Source organism: Citrus sinensis, chromosome 3 (genome assembly GCF_022201045.2).
Source record: "Citrus sinensis cultivar Valencia sweet orange chromosome 3, DVS_A1.0, whole genome shotgun sequence".
Taxonomy (NCBI): Eukaryota; Viridiplantae; Streptophyta; class Magnoliopsida; order Sapindales; family Rutaceae; genus Citrus; species Citrus sinensis.
Window position 1 is genome coordinate 49880639 of NC_068558.1, and position 26732 is coordinate 49907370.

Sequence of the window (26732 nt, forward strand, 5' to 3'; positions counted from 1 at the left end):
CTCATCCAGAATTATATATATGACCATCAATTTATGCAATCACGTATGTAGATAAATCAAATTTCAATTAAAAATTGCTGTCAAATAACAGAAAAAATAAATAAAGAAAAAGAAAACAATAAAACTGAAGTCTAGGTCCTTGATTGTCTCATTTCTAAGCTGGCAGCTTCATCTTTGTAAGCATCGGAATAAAAACAAAAGAATAATTGGAAGCAAATGGGAAAGAGGGAAAGTCATAATAGCCTTAAGGGACCGGATCCAGCTGGATCTCAATCAACTTTAACGTTTAGTTTATGATAGAATGGGAAAGGAAACTGAATTTTTTTTTCTTTTCTTAATTCACATTAATCTGTTTGTACAGACAAGCTTTGCTCAAATGAACATCAATTAACAGAGAACAGAAAATTCAAAGATTCAATTAGAAAATTAGAAATTGTCACGCAAAACAGGGCAGGAGAAATAATTCCCATGACTAAATTAATAACTCAATTTTATAACACTCTCGCTACAATCGCCTAAAAGAAAATAAAGATTTACAAATCAAACACCCCCAACAAACCAGACAGAGCAAAGCAAGGCAAAGCGATATCATCTCCTCCTTCGATCGGCAGCATATTGAGACAAAGGCACGACCTCTTGCAACGGCGTAGAAAGCGGGGTGGGCAACGGGGAGTTTCGACAAACGGGGCAGGACCCATTAAGCTTAAGCCAAGCATCAACACAACAGAGATGAAAATAGTGTCTACACTCAGGCATCATCCTTAACATCTCCAAATCCTTGTACTCACAAAGACAAATGGAACACGTCGTATTAATATTATTACTATTATTGTTACCCGAAACACTCTCTTTAGTGAACTGAAACTTGGGGTACGAATTAATAACAGCTTGATCAAGACCAACGACTAAGTTATCGTCATCTTGGTTCCGGTTCTCCTCCTGGCCGTCATCTTCAGCAACAAAAATAATACGAGGGAGAATGATTCCATCATTAGAAACACTGTTGTTATTTTCATGTGGGTTTGCGTTTGAATTATGGCTGCTGTTGTTGCGACGGCAACAAATATAAGAAGCGAGGAGGACGGTGGAGAGAAGGACTAAGAAGCCGAGAGCAATGGCGATGGAATAGCCCAGGCCTATGTTTGTGAGATAATTTGGTGAGGGAGTAGCGGGAGTGGACATTTGAAGACGGAGCTTTCGAATCCATTAAGGTGAGTGAAATTAGAGGAGCCTTTCTTTTTCTTTGGGAGAAGGTGGGTGGGTTTCCAGCTGCAGCATTTAATACTGGGTTTGCAAACAGAGGCCGTCATTTATTATGATTTGTTGTGTGAGTTGTGTGCGTGTTAAAAACAGTTTTGTTTGGTCTTTTGGTCATTTGGTAAATGGAATGGTGGGTGTGGAAGCAAATGGAATCATCTCATCTGTGATTTTTGAAGTGGCGACAGTATCGTCACAAGCTCGTAAACGTGATTTTCAATCACATTGGCGATTGCCTTTGCCAGTTTTTCTTTGGGATTTCTTCAGTATCTTTCTTTGGATTCTTGGTCAACTCTTCTACAACTTTACCGGAATGTTTTTGTTTTTGAAGTACAGCTCGATCTAAAAGACCACACAGATTTGGATGATCTCAATCTTTAGGCATTTGTAGATACCTACCAAATTAAATATGATAATTTCATGGCCGATAAGGAATAGAAAGCAATAATATTATTTTTACAAAGTTATGATTTTGTAATTTAACTTTTTAAGTATGGCAGGCAAAAAAAAAAAAACTGTTTTATAATCTACCATGATTAACGATTTTGTCTCAATACTTTGATTTAATGGCTAAAGACTTTTAGAAATAATTTTATGTCGGAAAATCTTTATGAGTGTGTGTATAATAATAATTCTTTAACGAAGACATTGTTATTTTAACAAAATAAAAATATTAACAACACAAAAATATATAATATTTAATATATTAAAATCTATATAATTTTTTTATTTTAGCGTACATCCTCGCTTTATTTTTAAAAAAAAAACTATATATATATAAAAGTTGTTTGTTCATATTCTTGGCAAAACATGAGTGTAGTGTACAATTATTTTCATATTATATGGACCACGTTCAATAATAATCAACTGCATCCAAAAGTTGATCAAATTAAGAAACGACAGTGTGTGGCCCAATGCATTATGCATATTAAAAGGAAAGCTCTTCTTTCAACTTTTGTTACATCACCCTCATGTTTCATCGATTTATGCACAAGCACTAATCGTCCTCACTAATTCGGTCAAAAGTTCACATGGATCCTGGAATATTTTGAGCTTGGTGTGATATCTGGTCAACGAATCTTTCTTTATTTCTTAAAATCAGGTTAGGTAGTTTCCAATTTCCAAATAACATGCTATTGGAAAAAAAAAAAAAAAAGTTAATATAATCATCTCCATCCATGATAGCTACTAACTGGACTACAAAATAAATTAATATAATTTTAAAAAATGAAGTAGCTCAACTTCGTCTCTACCAAGCACCAGCACAAATCTAAAAATATCTTCTTCTTCTTCTTTTATTATGTGTTTACTTATCTAATTGAGAGAATCAAATTCTAACATAAAAATATTTAGTAATATTTATTTTATTAAAATAAAAGGAAAATGAGAGAAAATATGTAGAGTTCACATATTTTTGAGTTAATAAATTAGAACTTAATTTATATGGGTAATTGTGATTCGGCTTTCATCTTCAATTAAAATATTATGGTTATATTATTATTGCTGTTATTCTTATTATTGCCATTGTTGTTATTATTATTAATAATCATCATCATCAAACATGGTCAAAATTTAAGAAAATAATTTGGAGGTATTATATGCGCATATGGGATCAAAACGATCGCATACTAATGAAAAACTTCAATCCTCTTTCACTTATTCAAAACTTAAATGTAACCGCAAAACACATATAACGCGACACCGCATGTATAGTTATGATTAAGACTAAGCAAGCATGCATGTACATATGATATGCCCAAGAGCCCAAGAGCAAGAGCCTAGAATTGAACCTTTCGCTTGCAATTGAATTGATAAATTTGCAGGCTCGTCGTATTAAGTTGGGAACTGCAGTTGAACTTTACGACAACGTGCCTCTTAAAAAGATTCAAAATATTCGCCCTTCCACCAACTCTTGTGTAGCTGTCCAAGACCAAAATACCTGACTCAATGTCCGCGCTCAAATTGGGGCTCGACATCGCCCGGTCTGTGATCAAGTCGACAGTGAGATTCATCCGCAGGGTCCGCCAAGCCCGGACTAGACCCGGTGGGCCCCTGGCTTCGCCCACCAGGTCCCCACGGTGGTATAGACCTGTGATAATGGTGTCGCCGTATTTGAAAGATGCTACGTTTGGATTTTTCACTGACATGTCTGCTATCAGTGATATGTTCACCCCAGGCTTCGGAATTGTACCGTTAACTAGTTCGAGCTTGGTGATTGTCCAGTTGTTCAATCTGATTTTGGGATTCTTGACACGAAATACAGTGAAGATTAGAATTATTAGAATCACTATTGCTAGGATGACCAAAAGGGCTGCGATGCAACAGCAGATTTTGATTGATCTTCTGCGACGGGCTTTCGCTGCCCACGAGGCCATGATGTTTTCGTCATCGCCACCGCTGCTCAGGCGATCATGATCTGCTCCCGGAGCTTTCTTCTTTTCTGCCATGCCTAGATGGCTGGAGGCTCTAGTTGGGGAGTTGGTGATGTTGGAAATTTTATGTTTCATTTCTATATATACACACTATGGAATGGTTATTTATAAGGTAAGTGGCCAGGAGAGTCTCAACTCTCAAGTCATGTACATTTTCTGGATCAGGTTTTAGTAGTGATATGTGAACTAATCAACCAAATTTTCAAGTTGTTGAATGTTGAATTATTGTGCCATTTTTCTGCTGCATAATTAACTGAAAATTTTATTTCATGTGGTGCGTAACTCATAACTGAAGTCAACAATTTCCATAATTTTAAAACTGTAAAATATCTTCATTAGCTTATGGAAATGGAATATATAATGTATTGTACGCTGAGAACAAGAATCTGTGCCCTCTATCATCTGTGGTAATCCAAGAAATTTGCAATTGTAAATCAAAGCGATGTAACAAACATCCCAGCCAATTATCCATTATTAATCATATACTAACTGCATAAGACGGAGAAAAGTATAATATTATTGCAAATTATTACTGTAAATTTTGGGAGTGCATACTGGGAGAATGAGAGCAGCAGAACTTCGTATGTAAGTACATACATAGAGAGAAGAAGATTGCAAAGAAAGTAAGAACGGTGCCGATATTCTCACAACACTTTGCACAAAACGGTGCGTTTTGTGCAAAGCATAAAAGCCACTTTTTGCTGCAAAGTTTTAACACCAAACACACACACACGTGAGAGGGGAGCAACAAAACTCACGTGCAGCAAGTCTCCTTTCTTCCTCCATTTTTCCTCATGAGATTGATCCGATCTCTCTCTCCGTCCTCCTTTCTTCCTTACGAGAGAGCTCGGGTCTCTCTCTCCGGCCTCCTTTCTCCCTCACAAGACACTCGAGTCTCTCTCTCCTGTCTCCACGCCGCTAATAGTCTCAGTTCCATCCTCTCTAACCGCGCAGCAACCATAGGATCCCTCTCTCACCCGTTTCAATTCATTACTCTAATTGAAATCTTTAACTCGTTTAGGACATTGTGCTGAATTACCTATGGATGGTGGTGGTCTTATGCTTGAGTGTTGTAAATTGGAATCAAATTATGCAAAACCTGATGCCTTTGGGAATCATGTTTATTTCAAGCTTTTATGTTGTGATTTGATTATTTGATGAAGCACTTGGAAAATGTAGTTTGCTCCCTCAAATTATTTTACTCTGTTGAATAAATTGTATTTGCCATTATTTGAAAAGAATTTAAAAAAAAATTACAGCCCCGAAACATTGAGCTTATGCTATAATTTACTCATCTCCCTCATTTATAGCACATTTATTTTCATAATTTACGCGACAATGGAGAACGGAGCAGAGACTGTTAGTGGCGTGGGGATGAGAGAGAAAAATATGAACTGTTTCGTGAGGTTTTGTGAAGTTTCATGAGGGAGAAAGAAGATGGGAGAGAGACGCTGAGTTTTGTTGCTCCTCGCACTTGTGTGTGTTTGGTGCTAAAACTTTGCAGCAAAGAGTGGCTTTTATACTTTGCACAAAACGCACCGTTTTGTGCAAAGTGTTGTGAGAACATCATTTTCCAAGTAAGAAATAAAGGAAAATTATTTGCAGCCAACTTCAACCAATGATTTTTATACACGTGATAAGATACTATCGGCCATATTATCATTTCACGGGCTGTATCTTACATAGAGTGTAAGGTGGCAAAACCCTTTGTCTTATGCATACATGGACAGCTTTTCTTAGTTTGAATTTTGATCTGAGGTTGTTACATTCCCAACGGGGTGCCAATATTGATTAGACGAATGGCAAAAAACACAAAAGTCAAACAATATTATAATATGATGGCAGTACTGTCAGTACATCATCAATTCATCGTCGTGGTATGATGAGCTGGACAAGCTTGCTACCGGCATTTCAAAAATGAAAATGGAGATGCGGGGTATCGATCCCCGTACCTCTCGCATGCTAAGCGAGCGCTCTACCATCTGAGCTACATCCCCATGCCATTGGATTCTTAACTTTTAATTTTCTTGTATGACAACTAAAATTAAGCTACGCTGCTCCTCATTCTCGGGTTCCTAGAAAGGCTCGGAGTTGAGTCGGATATGCAGACGGTCACTTGATACACTCTCTCTCTCTTTTTTTCTTTTTTATTGGTTCAAAAATTTACTGATTGGCCATTGTTGGCATCGAAGTTGTGAACATTTAACACTGAATCAAGCTATGAATATATATGTATCGGGATATATGAAGAAACTGTTAAAGAGTGTAGTTGAATTGTTAAAACATACAGAAGAAGTAAACCATCCACTTTGACAGATGTCAGATATGTGCCAGCGGGGGGAAAACAAAAAAGAGCAGAAATTTTTTTTTATCTGAGTAATACTGATTTTTTAATAATTTTTTTATTATGTATTTTTTAGTAACAGTATATAAGTAAAATTTAACGTCTTTTATTTTTTTATTTATTAATAATTAATCAATAATTAAGTGATTTATTCATAGATTAGATCATAAGAAATTTTTTATCTTAAAAAAAAACATATTTCTATCTCACTCGGAACGAAGTTCGACAAGTCGGGCTGTCGTGAAGTTATTAAGCATTTACTGGCTTTTTCAGGCCCAAACACACATCGTCTGAGGGAAACAAAACGCATTCATTAACAATAACGACCATCAGTATGACACAATAATATCACATCTCCATCAACCACCATGATTGGAATTTGGAATAAAATGAGCAAATTATATATAAATATATATATATATATACATATAAAACTAATTCTTAAAAAAATCAGTGAGCGTAGGGAGTTTGACCTCGCCCTGGGTGGAAAGAGGAATAGTGAAGTTGCCAATGAGAGGAAGGTCAATAATGAGACCCACTTCGAGTAGATAATCAATGTCCCAGTCCCTTGCAATATCTTTGACCAAGCTCACAAGTACGCTATGGGGCACCTTCACTGGCACATTCAGCACTGTTTTGTCATTGCCTTTTATTGACCCAGGGTCCGGAATTGTTCCTGTGGCTATCACCCTGATTGATGACCCAAAACCAAAAACCGAGCCACATCATTTGCATTCACACACCCACCCACCCACCATTTGTTAATTACTCTATAAAATGTAAATTATATATTCATATGCATTGAAATCGAAACGTTTACGTATTATATAGAAGACATACACGCGTACGGGTATCATTTAATTGATCTGCAGATGGAGAATAGAACAAACCTGCCATCGCTTTTGAGGACATAGGAGATCTCACAAATGGGAATTGAATGGCTGTAAGGATTATCAATAGAGACATCGGCCAAATAATCCACGCCTTCACGACTCACGCCCTTGAGACGAAATTTGGAGAGGCTGGCCTCCGGCTTCCTCATATTCGTCACCTTGTCCGTCACATAGTTCTTTGCCTTGTCCACCAACTGCGCCATTTTATCCACACATAATAAATCACCAATTAATAAATACGTATATGTTTGATGAGCACACGCGAGAATATTTCTGCCACTCAGGCACTTAAGACTTTCGTTCATGAAAGAGGAATTTGGGTTGAGAATGAGCAGTGATTAGGGACGAATAGTTTATTTCCATGTTTCAAGTTTTAATATTTCATAACGTGCAGCATCAATCAAAATCATGCCTTCAAATAAAATTTTCTTAAAACTCAGGAAAGCTGAATTGAGGAACTTACCCCCCTTGACATTTTTCACAATTACCGAGAGGAAGGAAAAATCACGATCGATTTTGATCACTGAAGAGAGAACGCGTTTGGCAATTGGCCGAGTTGCTTCTCTTTCTCGCGATGATCCTCTTTTGATGCTATTCTTTGGTCAATTTTCACCTATTTTTAGCTACTTTTTTTACGCTTTTGTCAAATTACTACTGACTCGTATATTTTTACGAAGAATATTCTTTCATTGGAATTATCCATTTCGGACGGCATTATCAAGTAATTATCTATACTCATCATATACGGAACAATTAATAAGATATACATTTTAAGTTATAGATACATGTGTATAATCGTTTAAGCTATAAGAAAATGTATGTCTATTATCGTTGAATAATCTAAGCATACATAATCAACATTGCAGCACTACGATTTGGAGAATGGCCGGACTGCTAGCTTTTAATGCTAAGTACCATCTATATGGGATCTGTTCCAAATTTGAGTAAAAATTGGTTGTATTACAAAATATTCGATAGTGAATTCTAACTCAAAATATCGAGACCGCATCAGTAAATAATTTTTTTTTTTTAAAAAAAAAAAAGAAGAAAGAAGAAGAGTCCTGCCACAGCCTTATCCCAGTAACATCGCATGTATATTTGAAAAAAAAAAAAAAAAATTCTGCGGCACTTCAATTTTAGAAAGTCCTCATTAACTTTTCGTTATTGGGTCCAGCTATTTATATCAAAGCTAATATACTTTCGTTTCAATAATAATTAAAGATTTTTTTAAAATTTTTTTAGTGGGATACTACAAAACAATTATTATGTTTACTTCAAGAATTCAATGGGAACTATCATCAATATAATTACAATACAGCTCCTAATTAACTCTTACTAAAGTGATAGCTCACAAATTTCTTTCGAAAAAATAATGGTTCTATCACATCCAAATATCTATAAAAATGTATATTTAGAAGGAGAAAAGAGTTTACTGGGACTCAAACCTAAACTTACAAGTTTAACTTATCAATAAATAATCAAGCATTATCGTCTGTAGATCATTATACCATAGACAAACATGCTTACCTAAATTTTATTAGGTAAATTTTAGATTTTTTTTTTTAACTAATGAATGGAAATTGGAAAGAGAGGATAATATAACTTGATCATTTCTAAAAGGGATAACTGAAAGCAAGGGACGAGGATAAAATTCTCTGTTTAAATTCAAACAAATATAAATAAATAAAACCCAAGGTATGCAATTTCAATTCGTGAAGATAACTTACGTGTTACCGACAAAGAGATTTACAAAAGCTTATCATATGATATCAACATTAATACATATTCGTCCATGTACAGAAAGTCCACAAACTAAACACAAGTACAACATTACAGGAGGTATATAACTAGATGGTCAATCAACGTCAAGTAATTAAAGTAACAGAGAAGGATTCTGCTAGCTAGATAGTAGATATGTTGTTGACATATAATTTACATGTAATTAATATATAAATTAGGTTACAATGGATGGATGGGAACAATATTAAAATTAGAAGCGAGCAAGGAACTGCATTTGCTTGAGAAGAGGAGTTAGGGTTTCCATGAGCTTCTCGCAAGGATGGTTGTGGATTCCCTCATAAGTTGTGACCACGATGCTGGTGTCTTTTGATAGCCTTTGGACCTGTTTCTTCACGTTGCATGTGTGATGCGTGCACCGGTAGTAGCTCCTTTGATTTGGCCATGTTTTATATTGATTTTGCAAAATCATAGATTGGTAAGCATATGCATACAAAACATATATAATTTTACAGAATGTAAAAGAGAAATTTAGATATAATTTCCACCCATAAATAAAAAAAATATGATGCCATTATAAGGGCAAAGTAGGTTAAACTTTTTACTTTAAATTTTGAGCCATTGATCTCAATCAATCTAAGGATAAATATTGAAAGTCAAAGTAATATCTAACGATACCAACTCGTCATCATTGGATTATATTACATAAAACCAATGGTTTAAAAGTGTCAAAATTATAATTCAAATTATATGTACTGCCTGTATTCCAATGCTACATGTCATTAATCTATTATTAGATGATAAGTTTCATAATTTTTAAAATTAATATTATACCATTAAATAGATGAAAATATCTTATTAGTTGAGATACAAATGTTAGAATCACTAACATGACTCTTATGTATAAATATACCGTGAATGAATGATTCTTCTGTTTATACAACTGCTAAACTATCAAATTCTAGGCAAAAAAAAAAAAAAAAAAAAAACACAATTTACTGGCTAGTATCCTTTTTGCCTCTCATAAATTTCTATGTATATATTTACCAAAACTATGAATTAATAAATTCAACAACCTTCTACCATATATGGTTCGACATCATGACAGGGAATATCGACTTCTCTGTACGAAATTGCCTCAATTATTAGGTTATCTACTTTCCAAACCTAAAGAGATGGAATGAAGAAAGATGTTGATCACTTATCACCCCTCTCAATCATGAAAAATATAGCCCGTCCAAGCCCTAAGAATTATCATGTCTATGTACCTACAAGACCTACTAGCCCAATTATTTATTTTTAATTATTATTTTGTTCTTGAGATCAAATCTTTAAATATTCCCATCCATATCTTGACCGATATCCGAAGAATTTCCCTCTCTCTCTTTCTTTTTGATCTGTGTAGGAGCAATTAACACTAGATTTTGCAACATTGCAACCACGTTAATAATATATTTCCATTAAATTATCAACTTCAACTTCAGCGGTTCTCAGTAGGTCAGATCATAACCGAACCCTAGGGAAGCGAAATTATATACACATGCATGTTAGTATGCATGGTTGAGAACTTTGAATTAAAACAAAGTCATCCTACAAAATAAAATTTGCCTGTACAATAATTGTTTAATAAAGATTTTTCACGTAAGAATTAAGAACATGTGGCACGCATAATTTTATAAATCGTGTGTGTGTGTGTGTGTAAATAATGAAGACTGCGCGCGGCTGGCTCACCTGGGATATAAGCTGTTCTTGACAGCTTTCTGACCATATTTTCTCCAACGGTATCCATCGTCAAGAATATCATCGGCACTTCTAGTCTGAAAAGCGAACCTAGGCCGTGTGGCCTTCTTCATCCTAGACCCTTTCCTTTTATTCTCTTTACAACCCTGATCTTGTTGATCACGACCTCCGCCATTTTCAGGGTTAAGATGACTAGTACTTTCCATCATATTGTGATCAGTTGACTGAGCAGAAAGAAGGCTAACCCAATCAATCTCCGGAAGAACTTGAGGCTCTAGAGTAGCTGGTTGCATCGACGAAGACGGGATTGAGGGTGTGAATAAGTAATTAGTCTGTGGCGACATTGGAGATGACACCGGCTGTGGTTCTCGTCCTTCCATGTTAGTTAAAAATTAATTGAGAGAGAGGAAGTGGCCAAATGTAGGATATTGCAGGTTTTTAAAGAAACAAAAGTGTTGGAGGGTAGAAGAGGTTAGGCAGGCACCCACAGAGAGATCTCTAGACGGACTCAAGTGTAATTGTTGGCTTTTGTGCTTGTTTAATTAATTAAAAAGAGACTCTCTCTCTCTCTCTCTCTCTCTCTGTATGTGTGTGTCTCTGAGTCTTGTTATTTCCCTGCTCTCTTAAGTTGCACCCAAAGGGTAAAGCCAACTATATCTCACCTACTTCTGTTCAACTGCCCTTTAAGCAAAAAGGAAACGTACCCAACATGCATCGTTATCACCAATGTGTGTGTGCATGCGGCTATCATTTTGCTCTATATGGATAGTCCTTTTCTCCTCATACTGAGAAGGACGGTAGCAGAGCCTTCATTACAACCTCATTAATTAGGACACATGTTTAAAAGTGCATCAAAAATATTGTTTTAATCGATATGCAAGGATACTGTTCACCAACCGATTACATGACCGGGTTTTACCATCACTAGGACTATTGGTGTTGGCTTTCTGAATTATTATTATTAATAAATGAGCACTAGATATCTTGCTTCGTGGTAATGAGTCACCGCCTAAAATCAAAATTGCATATTATTGTATTGTAAAATTGTTTAAAGAATAGACGGCGCCGATTGAAAGATCAGGGCGACACATTGAATTCTCGTCTCATGGCAACGAGTTCATTGTTTTTTAAAAATCTTTCATTTGGGAACTTTGACCAATAATACGTACCCCTTTGGATAAGGCCTGCAGATCAGAATGAATCAATGAACAAAAATCTTATATCTACTTGCCAATCAATCGAAAAGTTTTATCTGTATACTCCAGTTGCCCTTTCTAGGTGCTCTAATCCCTAATTTCCAAACACGTGCTTTGTTCAATTGCCTTTTGAGAGATATGATTAGGTCACCCGCAATGACTTCCGGATATAAAATTTGTATAATTTATTTGATTCTAGAGCAAAGTGACCGGAACACCACTCTAATAGCGAACGAAGGCGACACGCAATCTAGCATTCCAGCAACCACCCAAAGTACTTGTTAGTTCAGTAGATACTAGTGAGCAATATGATTTACCTGCATACGTGTTCGATTTAGTCGCAACAAAATTGGAATCTGGAAAATTCTTATTGCATAAGAAAATTTGGTAACAGTCCAAAATCAGGACAAAAATTCCTGGTACCCCGCGGTCCCAACAAAAGGTACAGTTTTTAACCACTGAATAATGCTCTCCTATTGGTAAACTACTGCATAATTTTCAGTGCAATTTGAATTTCTCATCTAGATGGTCAAAAATTCATCCACTGGGGATAATTGGTTCAGAAAGCAATAAGGTGTGGCATGCACGGAAGTCAAATAGGACTTGTGCATCAGCTGATGATCATCTTGTTAAGAAATTCAGCGCTCTCAGGAAAATACTCCATGAGTTCATCCTTGGTCACCCAAACAAAATCCTCACACTTGCCAATTGTAAACTTGTTGCTCGCAATCACTTGAGACTTGAAGAAGAATTGCTGGCAAAAAGAAAGGGATCAACAGAGTGAATAACAATCACACACACTTACATTAAGACAACAGCATAAAATAAAGTTATCTGTGAAAAATGAAGTGCATAATTTATATACGGAAGAAAATAAAGTATTATTTCTCTTGAAATATATAAAAAGCACCAAGTATACCTTATATGATGGAACGTCTGGCATCTTTTCTGCAGGCTGCATTACCATATGACCCATGGGAGCATTTCCGACAAAATAAGTGTGGGAAAGGTCACCCAGTACAGATTGTAATGCACACTCTGCACACTGCAAACATTTGATAAGAATTTATATGATTAGAAGAAGGATGAGAAGGTGGAGGAGAAGAAGAATCACCTTGCGCAAACTCTCCTCAGACTCATAAACTTTTTCTGGAAAATGCCAGATAGGCTTCCCACCAGGAGCTCCAAAAGTTTCGCCATAGAGAATAAGGTACAGTCTTCTGTCAAGTGCTCTCTGTAATGACCTTAAGAACACAAATAAAAATAATTATAATAACACTAATAAAAACATTAAATTTAATGTAATTCCTGCATAAACGCAATCATGCAGTTACTCGAATGCAATACAACATCAATAACATAAAACTTCTTCTTTTGTAAAATGAGATTTTATGATAAGTTTTAAGCCATGAAAGTTTGCTTGTGAGGATTTTTAAAAAGTTTTGGACTTGAGTTGTATCAAACCATAATGAGGTCGATAAAATTCACCCGATTCAATGTACATAATAGAACTTCTTACTTTCTATCATTTGTTTTGTCAGTTTCAGTAATCCGAGGAGCTGGTACGTATTCCATTTGGTAGTCGCCTTTTCCTCTGTTACAGAAGTGTCACAAAAGATCAATACATAACAATCAAAACTTCATCTGCACTTGTCTTTCACTGCATTTGTAAGTGAAACATTTGTGAAAGAGAGAGAAACAAACAGAATTATACATTTCATTCAATAAATCAGGGCTTAGCAATGAAATTAAAAATGAGTCGTTACATAAATAATCACAGTAATAAGATTTTGAATGTCAAATGCACATGCTTGTTGATATTAAAAATGCAAAATTGAACAACAAATTACAAAGATATTTCCTAAAAGCAGAATTGCTTAAATGAGCCTGATATGACAGACCGAAAGAGAGCATCATGTCTCAGAAAATGCTACTCAAACCCAAGAGCTCTCTAGAACGATAACGTCAACATGAAGTTACAAATTTGTAATCAATGCACCGACCAAAAGAAAGTATCATGACTCAGAAAAGGCTACTCAAACCCAAGAGCTCTATAGAATGATAATGTCAACATGAAGTTACAAATTTGTAACTAATGCTTCTGCCTCATGCCCATGCACCATAATTACAATATTTTCTTTAAGATCCAACTTCTACAACAACTCTCAACAGTCCAAGCAGAAGGGAAATTTTTTTTTTTTTTCCAAAAACACAATCATCAGAGATAAATAAGTGAACATGAATAAAAGGAGGTCACAATTAGATATCCAAGATACTAGGACATTAACTGACATGCTTTGGGCATGTAAAACAACTTAAGGTCCAACCCCATGCAAAATATTCTAAGATAAAACAAATAGCTAAAGATAACCTCACTAAGAACAAGAACATAAGAGGACGTAAAGCAGCTTACCTAGAATTAGACTTGTCTAAAAATTCATCAGGATATCTGCGTCTGTATTGCTGTCTCCATCGAAACCTGGAACCCACCAGCCCCAAACCGAATACATGAGCAATCAAACCACACTACACAAGATGAGGAAAAAGAAATCCAGTATTGTGATTAAAAATAATAATTTTTGAAGCTGCGGAACCAGAAGAGAAAGGGAAAATATGATCATATGTTATCAGTCATTTTATTTTAAATATTTATAAAGCAAAGGCATAAAATGTAAAAGGTTCAGCTTTTCCCATGTCCCAGATGACAAACTATCGAGTTTACAGAAAACGGAAAAAAGAGGGAAATTTAATTCCCATTCTATAACTAAAGCGCAACCAAACAATATTCACAAAAGAAGAAGAAGAAGAAGAAGCTGCACGCAATGAAGCAAATAATGTATGAGGCATCTATGATTTTTTTCATTTAAAATTTTATTAGCAAGTGAAAAAAGAAAACTGACGAGAACTCCTGAAATGCGTAAACCACAGGGTCAATTTTCGGAATAACAACAGGCAATCTCTCGAACAGAACGGACGCAACGATTTTCTCTGAGTTAGTACTAAACCCTCGAGTTGCCGTGAGAGGCCGAACCAACGACGTTAACGATCTCCGCATTTTCGAATTTCGACCTACAGAGAGCAACATCCAAATTCTAAATACAGTTAAATAATTAATTTAAGCCAAAAATATAGCACACATTGCGAGCAAGAAGGAAAAGAGATTGTACAGCTGATTAATTACTGTTAAAATTTCATTAATAGAGGGAAGCCTGCTTAAACCCTAAACGAGTAGTGAAGACTGAAGACTGAAGATCACGATCAGAGAGGAACAGAGTGATGCGTTACCAGAAACCGGCTGAGGCGGTGGTTGAGTTGAGGGTTTCTTCCACTTTCTTGTATTTTTCTATTTCGTACCTTTTTTAATTCCATCGCCAACCCGGACTTGTCGGTTTTTATAATGATGGCGATAAATGTCGAAAATGCCACTGGAGAAACTTTACTATTACAGGTGGCTTTCAGTTTGTGGTTATGTGATTTTTTGGCCTTCAAAATATTTTGCCAAATTTTTGATCTTTTGAGCCAAATTGTCGAGTATCCCTGTCCACAATTGACCCACTTTATATGAGATGCAAGCACGTGAACTAGGATCAAGTTTTAAAGCGCTTAGAAAAGGTTCCTAGGAGAAACTTAAGAGCTCACTTGATAGTGAATCTGAAAAATCGAGACATTTACATCCATGTTGGCATGAATGGTTATTATTACCACATAAAACCCGATATTCAAACATATAAATCCTAACATTAAAGATAGAGGCTGGAAAAGTGGAAATATTTGTTTTGTTGGGGAAATAGTGTCTGTGCTCTGCTAGCCTCACCTCGAAAGCTTCTTAGAAAGATTAAAAACCCGCCAAGAAATGTACAAAGGCAACTTCAAATAACATGAAAGTAACAACAGACGAAAATCAGAACAAAGGCTTCTTTCCATTTAACATTCCCAACAAATGATCCAAAACCTTGCCCCCTGCATCGCGCAGACCAGAATGCATGTATTCATTTGTTATCCATAGCCTAATTCCTGCTATTTGAGATGCAGTCTCCATGGCCACCTTAAAATTAACATACATATCCTCATAATACACGGCAGCTGCAACAGGTACCTGGCAGCATTAAAAACAAAATGTATTAGTAAAGGAAAAAGGAATTCCCGAGTCAATATGAAGACAGTTGTGACTGCTTTTGCAGTAGTCTCTAGTGGGTTCAGGTCTCCATTCAATCAAGGTCAAGATAATTACGATTTCCTTATTTAATAACATTAGAGCAAACCTTGTTATTCTTCAATGTCTCAATGTTATAGAGCGGGGTCCAATCCTTCTTCTCAGCCAACAAATTAGCAGCTTCTTTAAATGGTTTCAAGGCATGAATCTCATCAAACATCCATGGGAATATCATCTGCCCAAGTAAATACCCAAGGATATATCCGTTGAAACAATTATAGAGGATCCAAAAGAACTTTGCAAATAAAACTAACTGCAGTTAGCATCAGATTCATACACCAAATCCAGTGAATCATTTAAACCAAATAAGTAGAAAATATACAAATATCTCATTTTAAAAATTATGTCCCAAGTAACATAAATGCACAAAATGATCCAAGATGTTGCCCTGATGATGGATTGGCAAAAGCTCATAAGGCAAAGATATCTAGAACCTCAAGTACCTAAAACAATCTGCAAAGAATAGCCATTAATTTCATTCAGTTTATTACTATGTTCAAAATTACTTGAACAGTTGTTTAAATTCTTATTTTATCAAAATATCTTTACTCTCCAAGAATTTTTTTTTCTTAATATTTCTGCCAATGCTAAAGGCAAAAGACGAGAAAACAATGCAACAATGTGTTCACCATCATGCTCGAAACTCAGTAGGCTCAACTCTAGACACAACAGCATCGCAACACACATTTGTCCAGGCTGTACTGCAGCTAGAAACTACATGCAACTATAAGCAAGTCCCGAGTTGACAAAACTTTGGAGCCAAACAAGATGCAATTGACTCAAAGACTCTTTCTAAATAAACATATAAAACTTAAAGCAGAATTCTTCATTCTGTACTTTTACCAGCGGAGCCATAAGATCAGAAAAGTTTTAGAATGCACTGCACTCAGCTACTTAAAAGGAAAAAGGGCAAAAAGAGAAAGATGAAAACAGCGACAGAGTACACAAAATGTATTTGTTACGCATGTCTTCTTTTATTTTTCATATAGCGGAATATTTATGTAACTCATATCTACCTCTCCTGTGAAAAGTACAGGATGATCTTCTTTTGCAGCCTTGATAGCATCAAATTTGCCTTCATATTCAGCCCTTATTCTTTGAGCAGACCATTGTGATGAAGCACCCTTAAAAAGAATTATGAAAAATAAGAACATTTCAATTTTCTTCATTTAGGTGAATTTTTTGGATTGAAGAAGAGAAATTCTTTTTCACTCCATATTACTTCATTTTCGTTAAGTAACGTTTCATAAAATAGAACTCAAAAATAAATATAATAATTGTCAGAAAATGAAACTGTAAGCCATGATTGAACAATGTAACTTACTTGACAGTATATAGTCTCCTGCATTAAGGCATAGAGTGGGTTTGTATCAAAACTTAAAAAATTCTCAACCTGCACACAAATGACTAAATAATGATTACAAAAACGTGCTTTCCAGTCATGAAACGAAGATCATTTAGGTAGCAAACATTTTCTTACAGCTTTTAAGAAACAGTAACTGAGGAGTTTTGGTGCCCCTGGAACTATTACAGGATCCCAGGCAGTCTCCAACCTATAAGATAGAGATTTAAATTAGGAAAAGATAGAAGAGCACAAGAATGTGAGTAATTAAAAGGATGTGCATGGTCTGATGCCTAACATATAGTGTAAGCGTTCAAAACCAGTACTCGATCCTAAAGCGGAAAGCCCAACTAACTGCAAAACCCTTGGGGTTAATATACCCCCAGATGGGAGAAGAACCTGTACAAGGAAGAAGGGGGTAAGCAGAACAATTGCAGAAATTTTGCTAGAATTTCAGCATTACAGAAAATACAAAATCATGTTTGGTAGTCCCTTACCCCACCTCCTTCGGATTCTGCCAAGTGCTTCACAATTTCACGAACAATTTCAACATCCTGAGGAAATCTCTTGTAATACTTCTCGTTTTGACGAATAACTTGTTCAAAGGCCACTCTGTACACAGAATCTGCAGAGCAACCATTTCCTAAAGGAGGAGTTCCTCCAGTTAGAAGGACTTGTTTGAGCCCTTGTGGTGCAAAACTCAAATAGGTGACCGCACAAAAACCACCATAGCTCTGCACAAGAAAAGTAGCATGAGGTGCCATCAACATATTGAATGATTCAGTTAGTCTCTTCATGGATATTGTAACAAATGACTGAACACAAAGAACTTGCTCATAAGAAGCAAAAGCGTGACCAAAGCATAAACCAGATTCCATTCAAAAGGCATAGACTTTAAGAATGGTTAAAGATGACAAACTCGACCAAGACCCTTAACTCAATACATAACGTAAAACAGTAAAACAGTAATCTTAATACCTGGCCCAAGACCGTCCAAGGTTTAGCATCAGGATCAAGACGAACACGGATGAATTCAGCGTCATTTACAATACTATCAGCTCTAAAATGTTTTAAGTAGTCAACTAAATCCTTAGCAGACTTCATTTGCAGCATAGATGATACTGACAGAGGAGTAGATAAGCCTGTTCCTCTCTGCAAGAAAACAAAATGGGCAGGGCCAATTACAATGAATACTTAACAACAAAGTCAGTGAATTTCAGTAAACGCTTGTGGTAGGGAAATTCAAGATAATCATGCCTGATCCATCAATACAACACGAAATTCTTCACATGCTTTATTTATCCATCCACTGGATTCAGTTGGCCCCCGGCATTCAAAACCAGGCCCACCTTGTAAAAATAACAGATACGGCAATGATTGCTCCTCTTTTCCAACTGCAACATAAACAGCAACATGCACTTAAAAAAAAATATTTACCTATAAAATAAACGATTCACAGAGCAATAGTGTAAAGCCTTTGTCCACCAAGTAAGCTGAAGAACAGTCGATTCTATTAATTAAGACAGAAAACAGTTTATGAATACGCCAAAGTAGAATTAGAAAAATGCTAAAATTAAACAATGAGTGAATCTCCAATGTTGTTAGTACCAGCAACAACTTCGCGAGCAAAAAGGGAGATCTTAGGAGAGACATCGCGATCGAGGGCGTAATCGAGAGGGACAGTGAAGCGATGATCGCGAAGCCGGAGATCCGGTACGGAGTACCACTTCCCCGCAACGTGTTCCGGCGATGATACGCCAGCCGCGGCATTGTTTCCGGTCATGGCGATGAATGCGCAGACCCTACTCCGGCGTGAGTGGAAGGAGTGAAGTTTTGTGGCTGGAAATATTGAAATGGTGCGAGGAGATGTCGAGAAAGCGCGGAAACGAAAAAGGAGGAATGGTTTTACGAAGGAGAGCGCTGGCGCGTTAGTTGTCAGCATTTTTGGACATCTGAGACAAAGGCTCCGTTTGGTACAACTTATTAAATAGAGCTTATAACAATAGAGTTTATAATAATAGAGTTTATATCAATAGAATTTTTGGATAAAAAGTTATTGGGTGTTTAGTTATTAATAAAAAAAATATTTTTGAACCATTAAACTGTGTGATATTTTTTATATTATATATTTTTAGAAAAACTTTATAGTCTCTACTTCTAAAAGTTTAAATTTTAAACTTTTATTAGTAGAGGTAAATTAGCTTATTTAAACTAAAAAAATTCTATTAAAAAAAAATCAAACACTATAAAAATTTTAAAAAATAAAAAATACTTATACGATTAAATAAGTACTTATGACTCTTAAATAAGTCATACTAAACATGCACTAAGCGTAGACCGGGCAGTTTATCCAACACGTGGTAGCTTGTAGAAAGGTGAAAGATTTACGGGTGATGAGCTTTGATGGATCTGAGCCCTCTGATATAAGCACTTTCAGAAGTCAACACGCAGACAAGTCAAATTATTGGTGTTTTAATTTGGGTAATTTAGCGCCCACCCCAGATGTTTTGATATTTCGCACAGCGCACCCAATCTTTCCACCACGTGCACCGCTCACCCATTTCCGTCAATTTGACGGTTAAATCTAATGGGTCTGCTGAAATTTGATTAAATAATCACATTGCCTCTAGTTTGAATTAAATTGAGCATGCAAGTATCAGAATACCCCTTACAATTTATCAGATTTTACGTAAAAAACATAAAATATATGCAACAGTTTATCTTTTTATTTTAACGATATTTTTTATTACTTGTTTTACTATTTCTTTAAAAAATCAATTCAACCAAAAAAATGAATAAATGAAAATCATGATAAATAACAAATAATGCAGTGAAGAATCTAAAACAAAATAGGAAATTTATAAAAATAATATTAAAATTTCTGAATTTCGAAATTGACCCCTTTAACTTCTTTATATCATAACTAGTAAAATATAAGTTTTTTTTATATCAAATATCGCTCGTTGCTTTCCACATATTAACAAACTAATATCACTTTTAGAAAATCATCAAAACTCATCACCTCATGAAATCACTAAATCACACCCAACAAACTACCAAATTCAGATAAATGTAGCAGTATGCAACTAAAGATAGAATCATTAATTAGAGGCCAAGAAGTTAAAGTTAGCATATGTTTTAATGTAATGTGGGTCTTTTTAATGTTTTAAGTTTAGGTGTAAGTTTCAAATTGACATGAATTTTTATTGTAATATTGTTATTTTTCATTCATAAAACAAAAATAGGTTTTTAAAATAATTAGTTTTAGTCGATATAAAAAAATAATTAAAAAAATTCAAGTTAAAACGAGATTAGAGACAAAAACCAAACCATGAGCAACACACATTTATTGCTGGCGACATTATGTGCGACAGATATCTATCACAATTACAACTATTTAGTTATGTGCTCCAAAAATAGATGTCTATCACACATACTGTGAAGTATATGCAATAGTTAGATATTTGAAATGTGAAGTATGTTTTAGTTCAAAAAACTAGTATTTTGCTAGTTATAATAGAAAAAAAATAAAAGATGTCAATTTCAAAAAATCTAAAAAGTTTTGGGGCTACTTTTACAAAAAAATTTATAATGAAAAATTTATGTCTACATAACTTTTGAATTTCTTGAAATTTACAAAAAAAAAATCCAAAATTGATTCGTTTATTCGATTAAAAAGAAAGACATTTATAGATTTTCATAAAATGACTCTACTACTTTTTTTTTTTTTACCGTCAACTTAATGGCCAAAATGACAGTGTTAGATGCGCTGGGTGGTAATTTTGATCAACATTTGTTTATTCGATTCAATTCGAAGTGAATTAAATGGTTTTGGATTTGAAAAAAATTGATTCCTTTAATAAATAAATGAATTCAATTTCATTTGTTAATTAAACGAATCAAATTCGAGTTTGAAGATATTGATCGTTCATTCATTTAGCATTTGTTTAATAAATGCATTGTAAACGAACCCTCTCCCAGCCAGTGAAACAACGAACCCACGACGCATCATCTTCGGTGCTGCAGGAGTGTGTTGTCTTGTTAGATTTCCTTTGCGCAGTTCACGCAGAGGGTTCATTGTTTCGCCAACCAGGAGTGGGACAATTCCCTTTCCCAGTGGCGAGGGGGGAAGGAGGAACGCCCGTTGCGGATTGCGTCCCCCCTTCCGCCACCGGTGATCTCAAATAGTTCGCGAGTCGTTCTACTGGGCAGGTTTCGACAAATATCCTTTCACATATCTCAAGCCCCTTTACAGTCTTCTCAATGCTCATGTTAATTTCTTTTTGCAGTTTCTATTGATCTCAAGCTATGTTAGCTCAACCGTTATTGTTATTTGGATCACAACCAAAATTGAGGTAATATTGAAGTTTTCTGGCACTTTTATTTCTAGTTTTGACATTTTTTTTCTGGTTTTCTAGTTTATGTTTCTAGTTGTTGGGTTTTGCTTTAGGCACTTTTTTGAACCAAAGCCTTCGTCACCGACAGCAAGCCATTGTTGTCCAAGCCCATTAAGCATCTACCACTGTTGCTAGATCGAAGATCAAACTGGTGAAGGGCCCGTTTGAGAGTGTGGAGAGGTAGTTGAGCTGCCAAAGCCTAGCTATTAAAGTGTTTGGTAACACTTATAGCTGGGTTTTTGCAGCTCAGCAGATTTTTTTCCCCAATTGTAGGTTAAATTACTAAATTAGCCTTACATATTATTCAATTTCAATTTTATCATCCTCATTTTTAAACTTCATTTCATATCAATATTTTTTTTTTTGTGAAACAAACCCTAAACGCCCATTTTCATCAGCACGATTTCGACTATAGCAGTTCTTGATGAGATTCCGACATCGATAATTCTTATCGACACGATTCTAACACCGGCCACTCTCATATGCCTCTGTCAGTGATGCGGTTTCCTTTATCCGTTGTTAATTTTTGAGTGCTCCTTTCTCTATTGCATGCAATTTTTCATTTTCTTCCTTTTTGTTCATAATTTGTTGGGGGCTTTTGTTTAGAATAAATCGATGGGTAATGGTTCATGCGTGATTTATTTGCTTGTAACCACTGTTTTTATTGTAGTTTTATTTTTGTAATTGCTTTTTATAGACACGCACAACCCCTGTTCGATGAAATTCCCCTAATAAAAATCCACCTCAAACTTATTTAAGTAGAGTTCACGTCCTAATATTTTAACAAGTTTCAATTTCATCTATATTTACTTGTGGAATTTGTAATATATAGTATGCACTTATGAGTGGTATAGGTTGTTTTCTTAAAGTTTGAGTTTATGATATCTATTATCTGGGTTGTGTTCATTTGCCTCAAATCCTGTAATTTTGATTTGAGTTTTCAGTTATTTGTATCATGGCAAATCTCAGACTTTAGATGTATTTCTTGGTTATGATGATTGTTTAGTTGAATTTCTTTGTTTCCTTGTCTGGTTTGTCTTTTGTTGCGTTATACGAATTTTGTAATTAATTACATTTTAATTTGATTATGTTTTATTGTATGAATTTGTAAAATTTAAAGGTTAATTTGTAAAATTTATTGGTATGCGATGTCAAATGCATGTAAATTCATTTTCTATAATTTGTTTAAAGTAAACGTCGTGACTACTATATTTTCAAGGTATTTTATTCTATTGTTGAACAATATGAGACAGTCAAAATTTATTAATTTTTATTGATTAAATTTAATGTTCAGGCTATTAGTATAAGAAATTTCACAATAAAATAAAAAGATTGTGTAATTTTCAAGGTATGTTATTATCATATTTTAATTTGAATTTGTACAGTAATAAATTGTAATTTTATGTCAATATAAGAATTCGAAGTATGAAAAATAATTTGATTTATTAACAATTAAAAGGAACTGCATCTCCTGCTGACGATCCAGTTCCCGTCATCACTCAATTTTGCTCCTTTTTTTTGTTGTTGTTGAAACTTTCATATTTTGCCTCTGTCTATGATGGCTTCTCAGTTTGTCTCTATCTATGATGAATTATTTTCTTAATTTTTATAAACATTTTAATTCTATGATTTGAATTATTTATTTAATTTTTGTAAACGAATTCATATTCAGTTCGATTCGTTGTGGATTAATTTATTATTAAGATAAATGAATATAAAAAAATTTTAAAATAAATTCGATTCGATTCGATTCGTTTATTAATTCTACTAAATGAATCAAACCGAATATTTGTTTAATAAACGAATTAAATCTAAATTCATAAAATTTTGACCCAATTCATTTATGATTTGATTCAAATTCGATTCAGTTATTTATTTTGCCACCTTTTTATGTGCAGTGTACATGATCAGAACGATGTGGGTGTACAATGCGAAATGCCCAAAAATGTGGGAGTGGACGCTAAATTAACATTTTAGTTTCACTGAATTTAACCGAGGGCGGAGGCTCTGAGTTGAATCTTGAATGAATGCCTAATAGAATATAACGGCTACAAAGTTCCAAGGATTAGACAAACGCTGGTAAAACGCAAAATTAGGATTTTAATAAGTATTATCCACATTCTAATTTTTAAGTAATCAAGAGAAGAATTTGTTTTCTCATTGTCTTCTGATTTCTGAATTTTTCATTGACGGTGGTGGTTTCCACGCTCGCACGGTCAGGGAACGTTAAGTGGTATAAAATAAAATAAAAAACTGATAAATCTACATGGCAGAACAGCACGTATCATTGAAGCGTGTGCAGGTAGCGCAGCCGAAACACTTGTTCAAACAAACTCAACTACTTGTTACCCTAACACAACACTACTCTCGGATTCTCAACAACTCCAATATGTCATTCTCTAGAATCAACAGAGCTCGACCACTCCTTGTTCGCTGCATGAGCAATATCCCCGAGAATTCCGTATACGGTGGGCCAAAGCCTCAGAATCCAAACCAGCGAGTAACTCTCACGCACCTGAGACAGAAACACAAGAACGGAGAGCCCATTACAATGGTCACCGCCTATGACTATCCCTCGGCGGTGCACCTCGACAGTGCGGGCATTGATATATGTTTGGTCGGTGACTCAGCGGCCATGGTCGTTCACGGTCACGACACTACGTTGCCCATCACTCTCGAGGAAATGCTTGTCCATTGCCGCGCTGTTGCTCGTGGCGCTAAGAGACCGTTACTTGTCGGGGATTTGCCTTTCGGGACTTACGAGTCTAGCACCAATCAGGTACTAACGATTTCTATAGTCTGTTATTTGTTTCTGTTTTCATTTTTTTTCTACAAAAACTCAAGTTATATCACTTTTTATGTTGCTTTTGTTTCTAATTTATTTGATAATTCAAATTTTATTATTATTAGTAAGGTGAAATTGAGCCGAGAATTTGAATTACTCATCTCCGGATCAATGAAAATATAAAAGCTACAAAATTTTCTTAATAGTGGTAAAATATATGGACTAAAAGGCGTTATTGGCTTTATTTTGTTAGAATTGGGCTTAAGTGCGCTATAGTTGGTGATTGTTGCAGTTTCAATGATGAGCAGGCAGTTGATACGGCAGTTAGGATTTTGAAAGAAGGAGGAATGGACGCTATTAAACTTGAGGGAGGGTCGCCATCACGAATTACAGCAGCAAGAGGAATTGTTGAAGCTGGAATTGCAGTTATGGGGCATGTGGGACTTACCCCTCAAGCCATTAGTGTTCTTGGGGGATTCAGGCCTCAAGGGAAAAATGTTACTAGTGCTGTCAAGGTCTTCATCTAAAATTTTGTTTAGTTTTCTAAGTGATTTTTTTTTTTGAAATTTACCTTTACTTTTGTGGGTATTTTGAATTGGTTTTTTTTTTTTTAATCTAGGTTGTGGAGACTGCTCTGGCTTTGCAAGAAGTCGGATGTTTCTCAGTTGTTTTGGAATGTGTGCCCCCGCCTGTGGCTGCTGCAGCTACATCTGCTCTTCAAATTCCTACCATTGGCATTGGAGCTGGACCCTTCTGCAGTGGCCAGGTTAGTTTTTTCTAGATTCATTGTCAATGCTGATAATGAAATAGAGGTGTTTACATTTTACTTCATTCTTAAATAGACAGTAGGATTATCAGACTAGTTGCTGTAGCGTGCAGTTTTAGATTCAACGATGAGATGAGTCCATTGGCACTGAGTAATCAGTGCCAGTAGAGGTGAAATCAAGTGTAAAAATAAACTCAAACTTGAGATTGCACCTTGTTCTTGTTTGAGTAAAAGTTGTCCCAGTGAGGAAGAACTGGTTCCTTTAATGATTATTCGGACAAATGTCTAGAACCATGTGAACTATCAGTAACTTTTGTGCAAGTGTGAGAACTTGTACCTTGTATTTATAGTTGATTAGGTTTAGGTTCTAGGATTGCAATCTACTAAACATTGGATATGAAGGTTTTTTCTCATAAATTTTGTGGCTCTATCAAATGAACGTTTTATTCGCTGTAAGCATCCATTGGATCCTTGAACTTAATGCTAATCAGTTATTATTGAGTAATCTAATCGTCATACTGTTGCATTGCAATTTAAGGAAGCTTGCCCTCAGTTTTCCTGAGGCTTAGCTTTTTATGAAACTTTAATCGAATTTGTTCATTGATATGATTACCACATTTTTACTTTATTAAAGAAAAATATTTGTTTAGAAGCAAATGCTACCAATTTAGTGTGGAGAATAATGGAGACACATGGAGGTTGGAAGATTTCTACTCTGTTTTAGTCAGTTCATAGGCAAACTAATATTATTCTAGACTTACCATTAGCTCAAATAAGGAGACTAGCCTCTGCATTAATTGATGCCTCTTGTCACGGTAGTTTGTTCAGTTCTTTTTATTACATGGTAATTGAATGGGTCAGTTTCATTGACTTAAAATCTTATCATCAATGCAGGTGCTAGTTTACCATGATCTTTTAGGGATGATGCAACACCCACATCATGCCAAGGTTAATTTTGATTACTTGCCATTCTGATTCATTGATCTTCTCCCTTCTCAATGAATTCTACTTAAGATATAGGTGGCCATACTTTTTTCCAGGTCACTCCGAAGTTCTGCAAGCAGTTTGCACGTGTTGGAGATGTCATAAACAAAGCTCTATTGGAGTACAAGGAAGAAGTAACAAATGGTTCATTCCCTGGTCCCAGTCACAGCCCTTATAAAATGTCTAGTAGTGATTGTAATGGTTTCTTCAATGAGTTACAGAAGCTGGGTTTCGACAAAGCAGCAGCGGTGGCTGCTGAAGCAGCTGAGAAGATTGATACAGCTAAATAACCTGATGAAGGAAATTCAGCAAGGCAATGAATATGCTCAATCCAGCCAGAGAGCCACTTTCACTCGGCTCCTCTTTCGCTGATTAAACAAAGTGTAGAAGCTACAAATAACAGTGGCGTTTTGGGCTGTTTTGGTTGTCTTATGACATTAACTTATTTGATTAGCATGGTTGTAGTTTTTGAACAAACTGATATACACAGAATAAATAGATAAAGAAGACGCCGTTACTTATACAATGGCGATACTTTTACCGTATTGATTCTCATCTTCATCCAACAAGTTTGAATTTCTTGTAGAAAATTAAAAATCCTACAAAACGGCGATGCTTTGAACCTTGAAATTTACTCAAATATATT

General features: G+C 35.3%; 7 protein-coding genes and 1 non-coding gene across 11 annotated transcripts; 1 reads left to right on the forward strand and 7 right to left on the reverse strand.

Annotated features, from left to right (window-relative positions):
- Positions 1-387: 387 nt before the first annotated feature.
- Positions 388-1638, reverse strand: LOC102624556 (hypothetical protein). The gene has a single exon (XM_025092458.2). The coding sequence runs from the start codon at positions 1180-1182 to the stop codon at positions 589-591; it is 594 nt and encodes a 197-aa protein (XP_024948226.1). The 5' UTR covers positions 1183-1638; the 3' UTR covers positions 388-588.
- On the reverse strand, positions 1478-3704 carry LOC127900860 (uncharacterized). Its single transcript, XM_052436117.1, has 2 exons — positions 3197-3704; positions 1478-1599 (listed from the first exon to the last, which is right to left on the reverse strand). The coding sequence occupies exons 1-2, from the start codon at positions 3702-3704 to the stop codon at positions 1478-1480; spliced, it is 630 nt and encodes a 209-aa protein (XP_052292077.1).
- Positions 3705-5613: 1909 nt separating this feature from the next.
- TRNAA-AGC (transfer RNA alanine (anticodon AGC)) lies at positions 5614-5686 on the reverse strand. Its single transcript has one exon. It is a non-coding gene; the product is annotated as a tRNA-Ala (tRNA).
- A 737-nt stretch (positions 5687-6423) lies between these two features.
- Positions 6424-7497, reverse strand: LOC102625868 (desiccation protectant protein Lea14 homolog). 2 transcript variants are annotated; one of them, XM_006491408.4, is made up of 3 exons: positions 7390-7497; positions 6924-7120; positions 6424-6723 (listed from the first exon to the last, which is right to left on the reverse strand). In XM_006491408.4, exons 1-3 carry the CDS (start codon positions 7399-7401, stop codon positions 6468-6470), a joined length of 465 nt encoding a protein of 154 aa, XP_006491471.2. In that variant the 5' UTR covers positions 7402-7497; the 3' UTR covers positions 6424-6467. The 2 variants fall into 2 exon arrangements, with proteins under 2 accessions (XP_006491471.2, XP_024948353.2); XM_025092585.2 differs by lacking the exon at positions 7390-7497 and having other exon boundaries at positions 6924-7254.
- Positions 7498-8643: 1146 nt separating this feature from the next.
- LOC127901160 (probable WRKY transcription factor 43) lies at positions 8644-11033 on the reverse strand. The gene is made up of 2 exons (XM_052437667.1): positions 10395-11033; positions 8644-9094 (listed from the first exon to the last, which is right to left on the reverse strand). Exons 1-2 carry the CDS (start codon positions 10781-10783, stop codon positions 8917-8919), a joined length of 567 nt encoding a protein of 188 aa, XP_052293627.1. The 5' UTR covers positions 10784-11033; the 3' UTR covers positions 8644-8916.
- Positions 11034-11945: 912 nt separating this feature from the next.
- On the reverse strand, positions 11946-15093 carry LOC127901159 (uncharacterized). 3 transcript variants are annotated; one of them, XM_052437666.1, is made up of 7 exons: positions 14885-15093; positions 14500-14668; positions 14013-14078; positions 13119-13193; positions 12714-12843; positions 12519-12644; positions 11946-12353 (listed from the first exon to the last, which is right to left on the reverse strand). In XM_052437666.1, the coding sequence occupies exons 2-7, from the start codon at positions 14652-14654 to the stop codon at positions 12210-12212; spliced, it is 696 nt and encodes a 231-aa protein (XP_052293626.1). In that variant the 5' UTR covers positions 14655-14668; positions 14885-15093; the 3' UTR covers positions 11946-12209. The 3 variants fall into 3 exon arrangements, with proteins under 3 accessions (XP_052293626.1, XP_052293625.1, XP_052293624.1); XM_052437665.1 differs by having other exon boundaries at positions 14781-15093; XM_052437664.1 differs by having other exon boundaries at positions 14767-15093.
- Positions 15094-15346: 253 nt separating this feature from the next.
- On the reverse strand, positions 15347-19114 carry LOC102623123 (hypothetical protein). The gene is made up of 10 exons (XM_006491128.3): positions 18763-19114; positions 18412-18548; positions 18133-18306; positions 17652-17888; positions 17453-17553; positions 17293-17365; positions 17137-17205; positions 16829-16936; positions 15862-15987; positions 15347-15695 (listed from the first exon to the last, which is right to left on the reverse strand). The coding sequence occupies exons 1-10, from the start codon at positions 19094-19096 to the stop codon at positions 15501-15503; spliced, it is 1554 nt and encodes a 517-aa protein (XP_006491191.1). The 5' UTR covers positions 19097-19114; the 3' UTR covers positions 15347-15500.
- Positions 19115-23802: 4688 nt separating this feature from the next.
- LOC127901502 (3-methyl-2-oxobutanoate hydroxymethyltransferase 1, mitochondrial-like) lies at positions 23803-26633 on the forward strand. Its single transcript, XM_052438958.1, has 5 exons — positions 23803-24330; positions 24645-24851; positions 24956-25102; positions 25997-26050; positions 26143-26633. The coding sequence occupies exons 1-5, from the start codon at positions 23818-23820 to the stop codon at positions 26374-26376; spliced, it is 1155 nt and encodes a 384-aa protein (XP_052294918.1). The 5' UTR covers positions 23803-23817; the 3' UTR covers positions 26377-26633.
- The last annotated feature ends 99 nt before the right edge of the window (positions 26634-26732 follow it).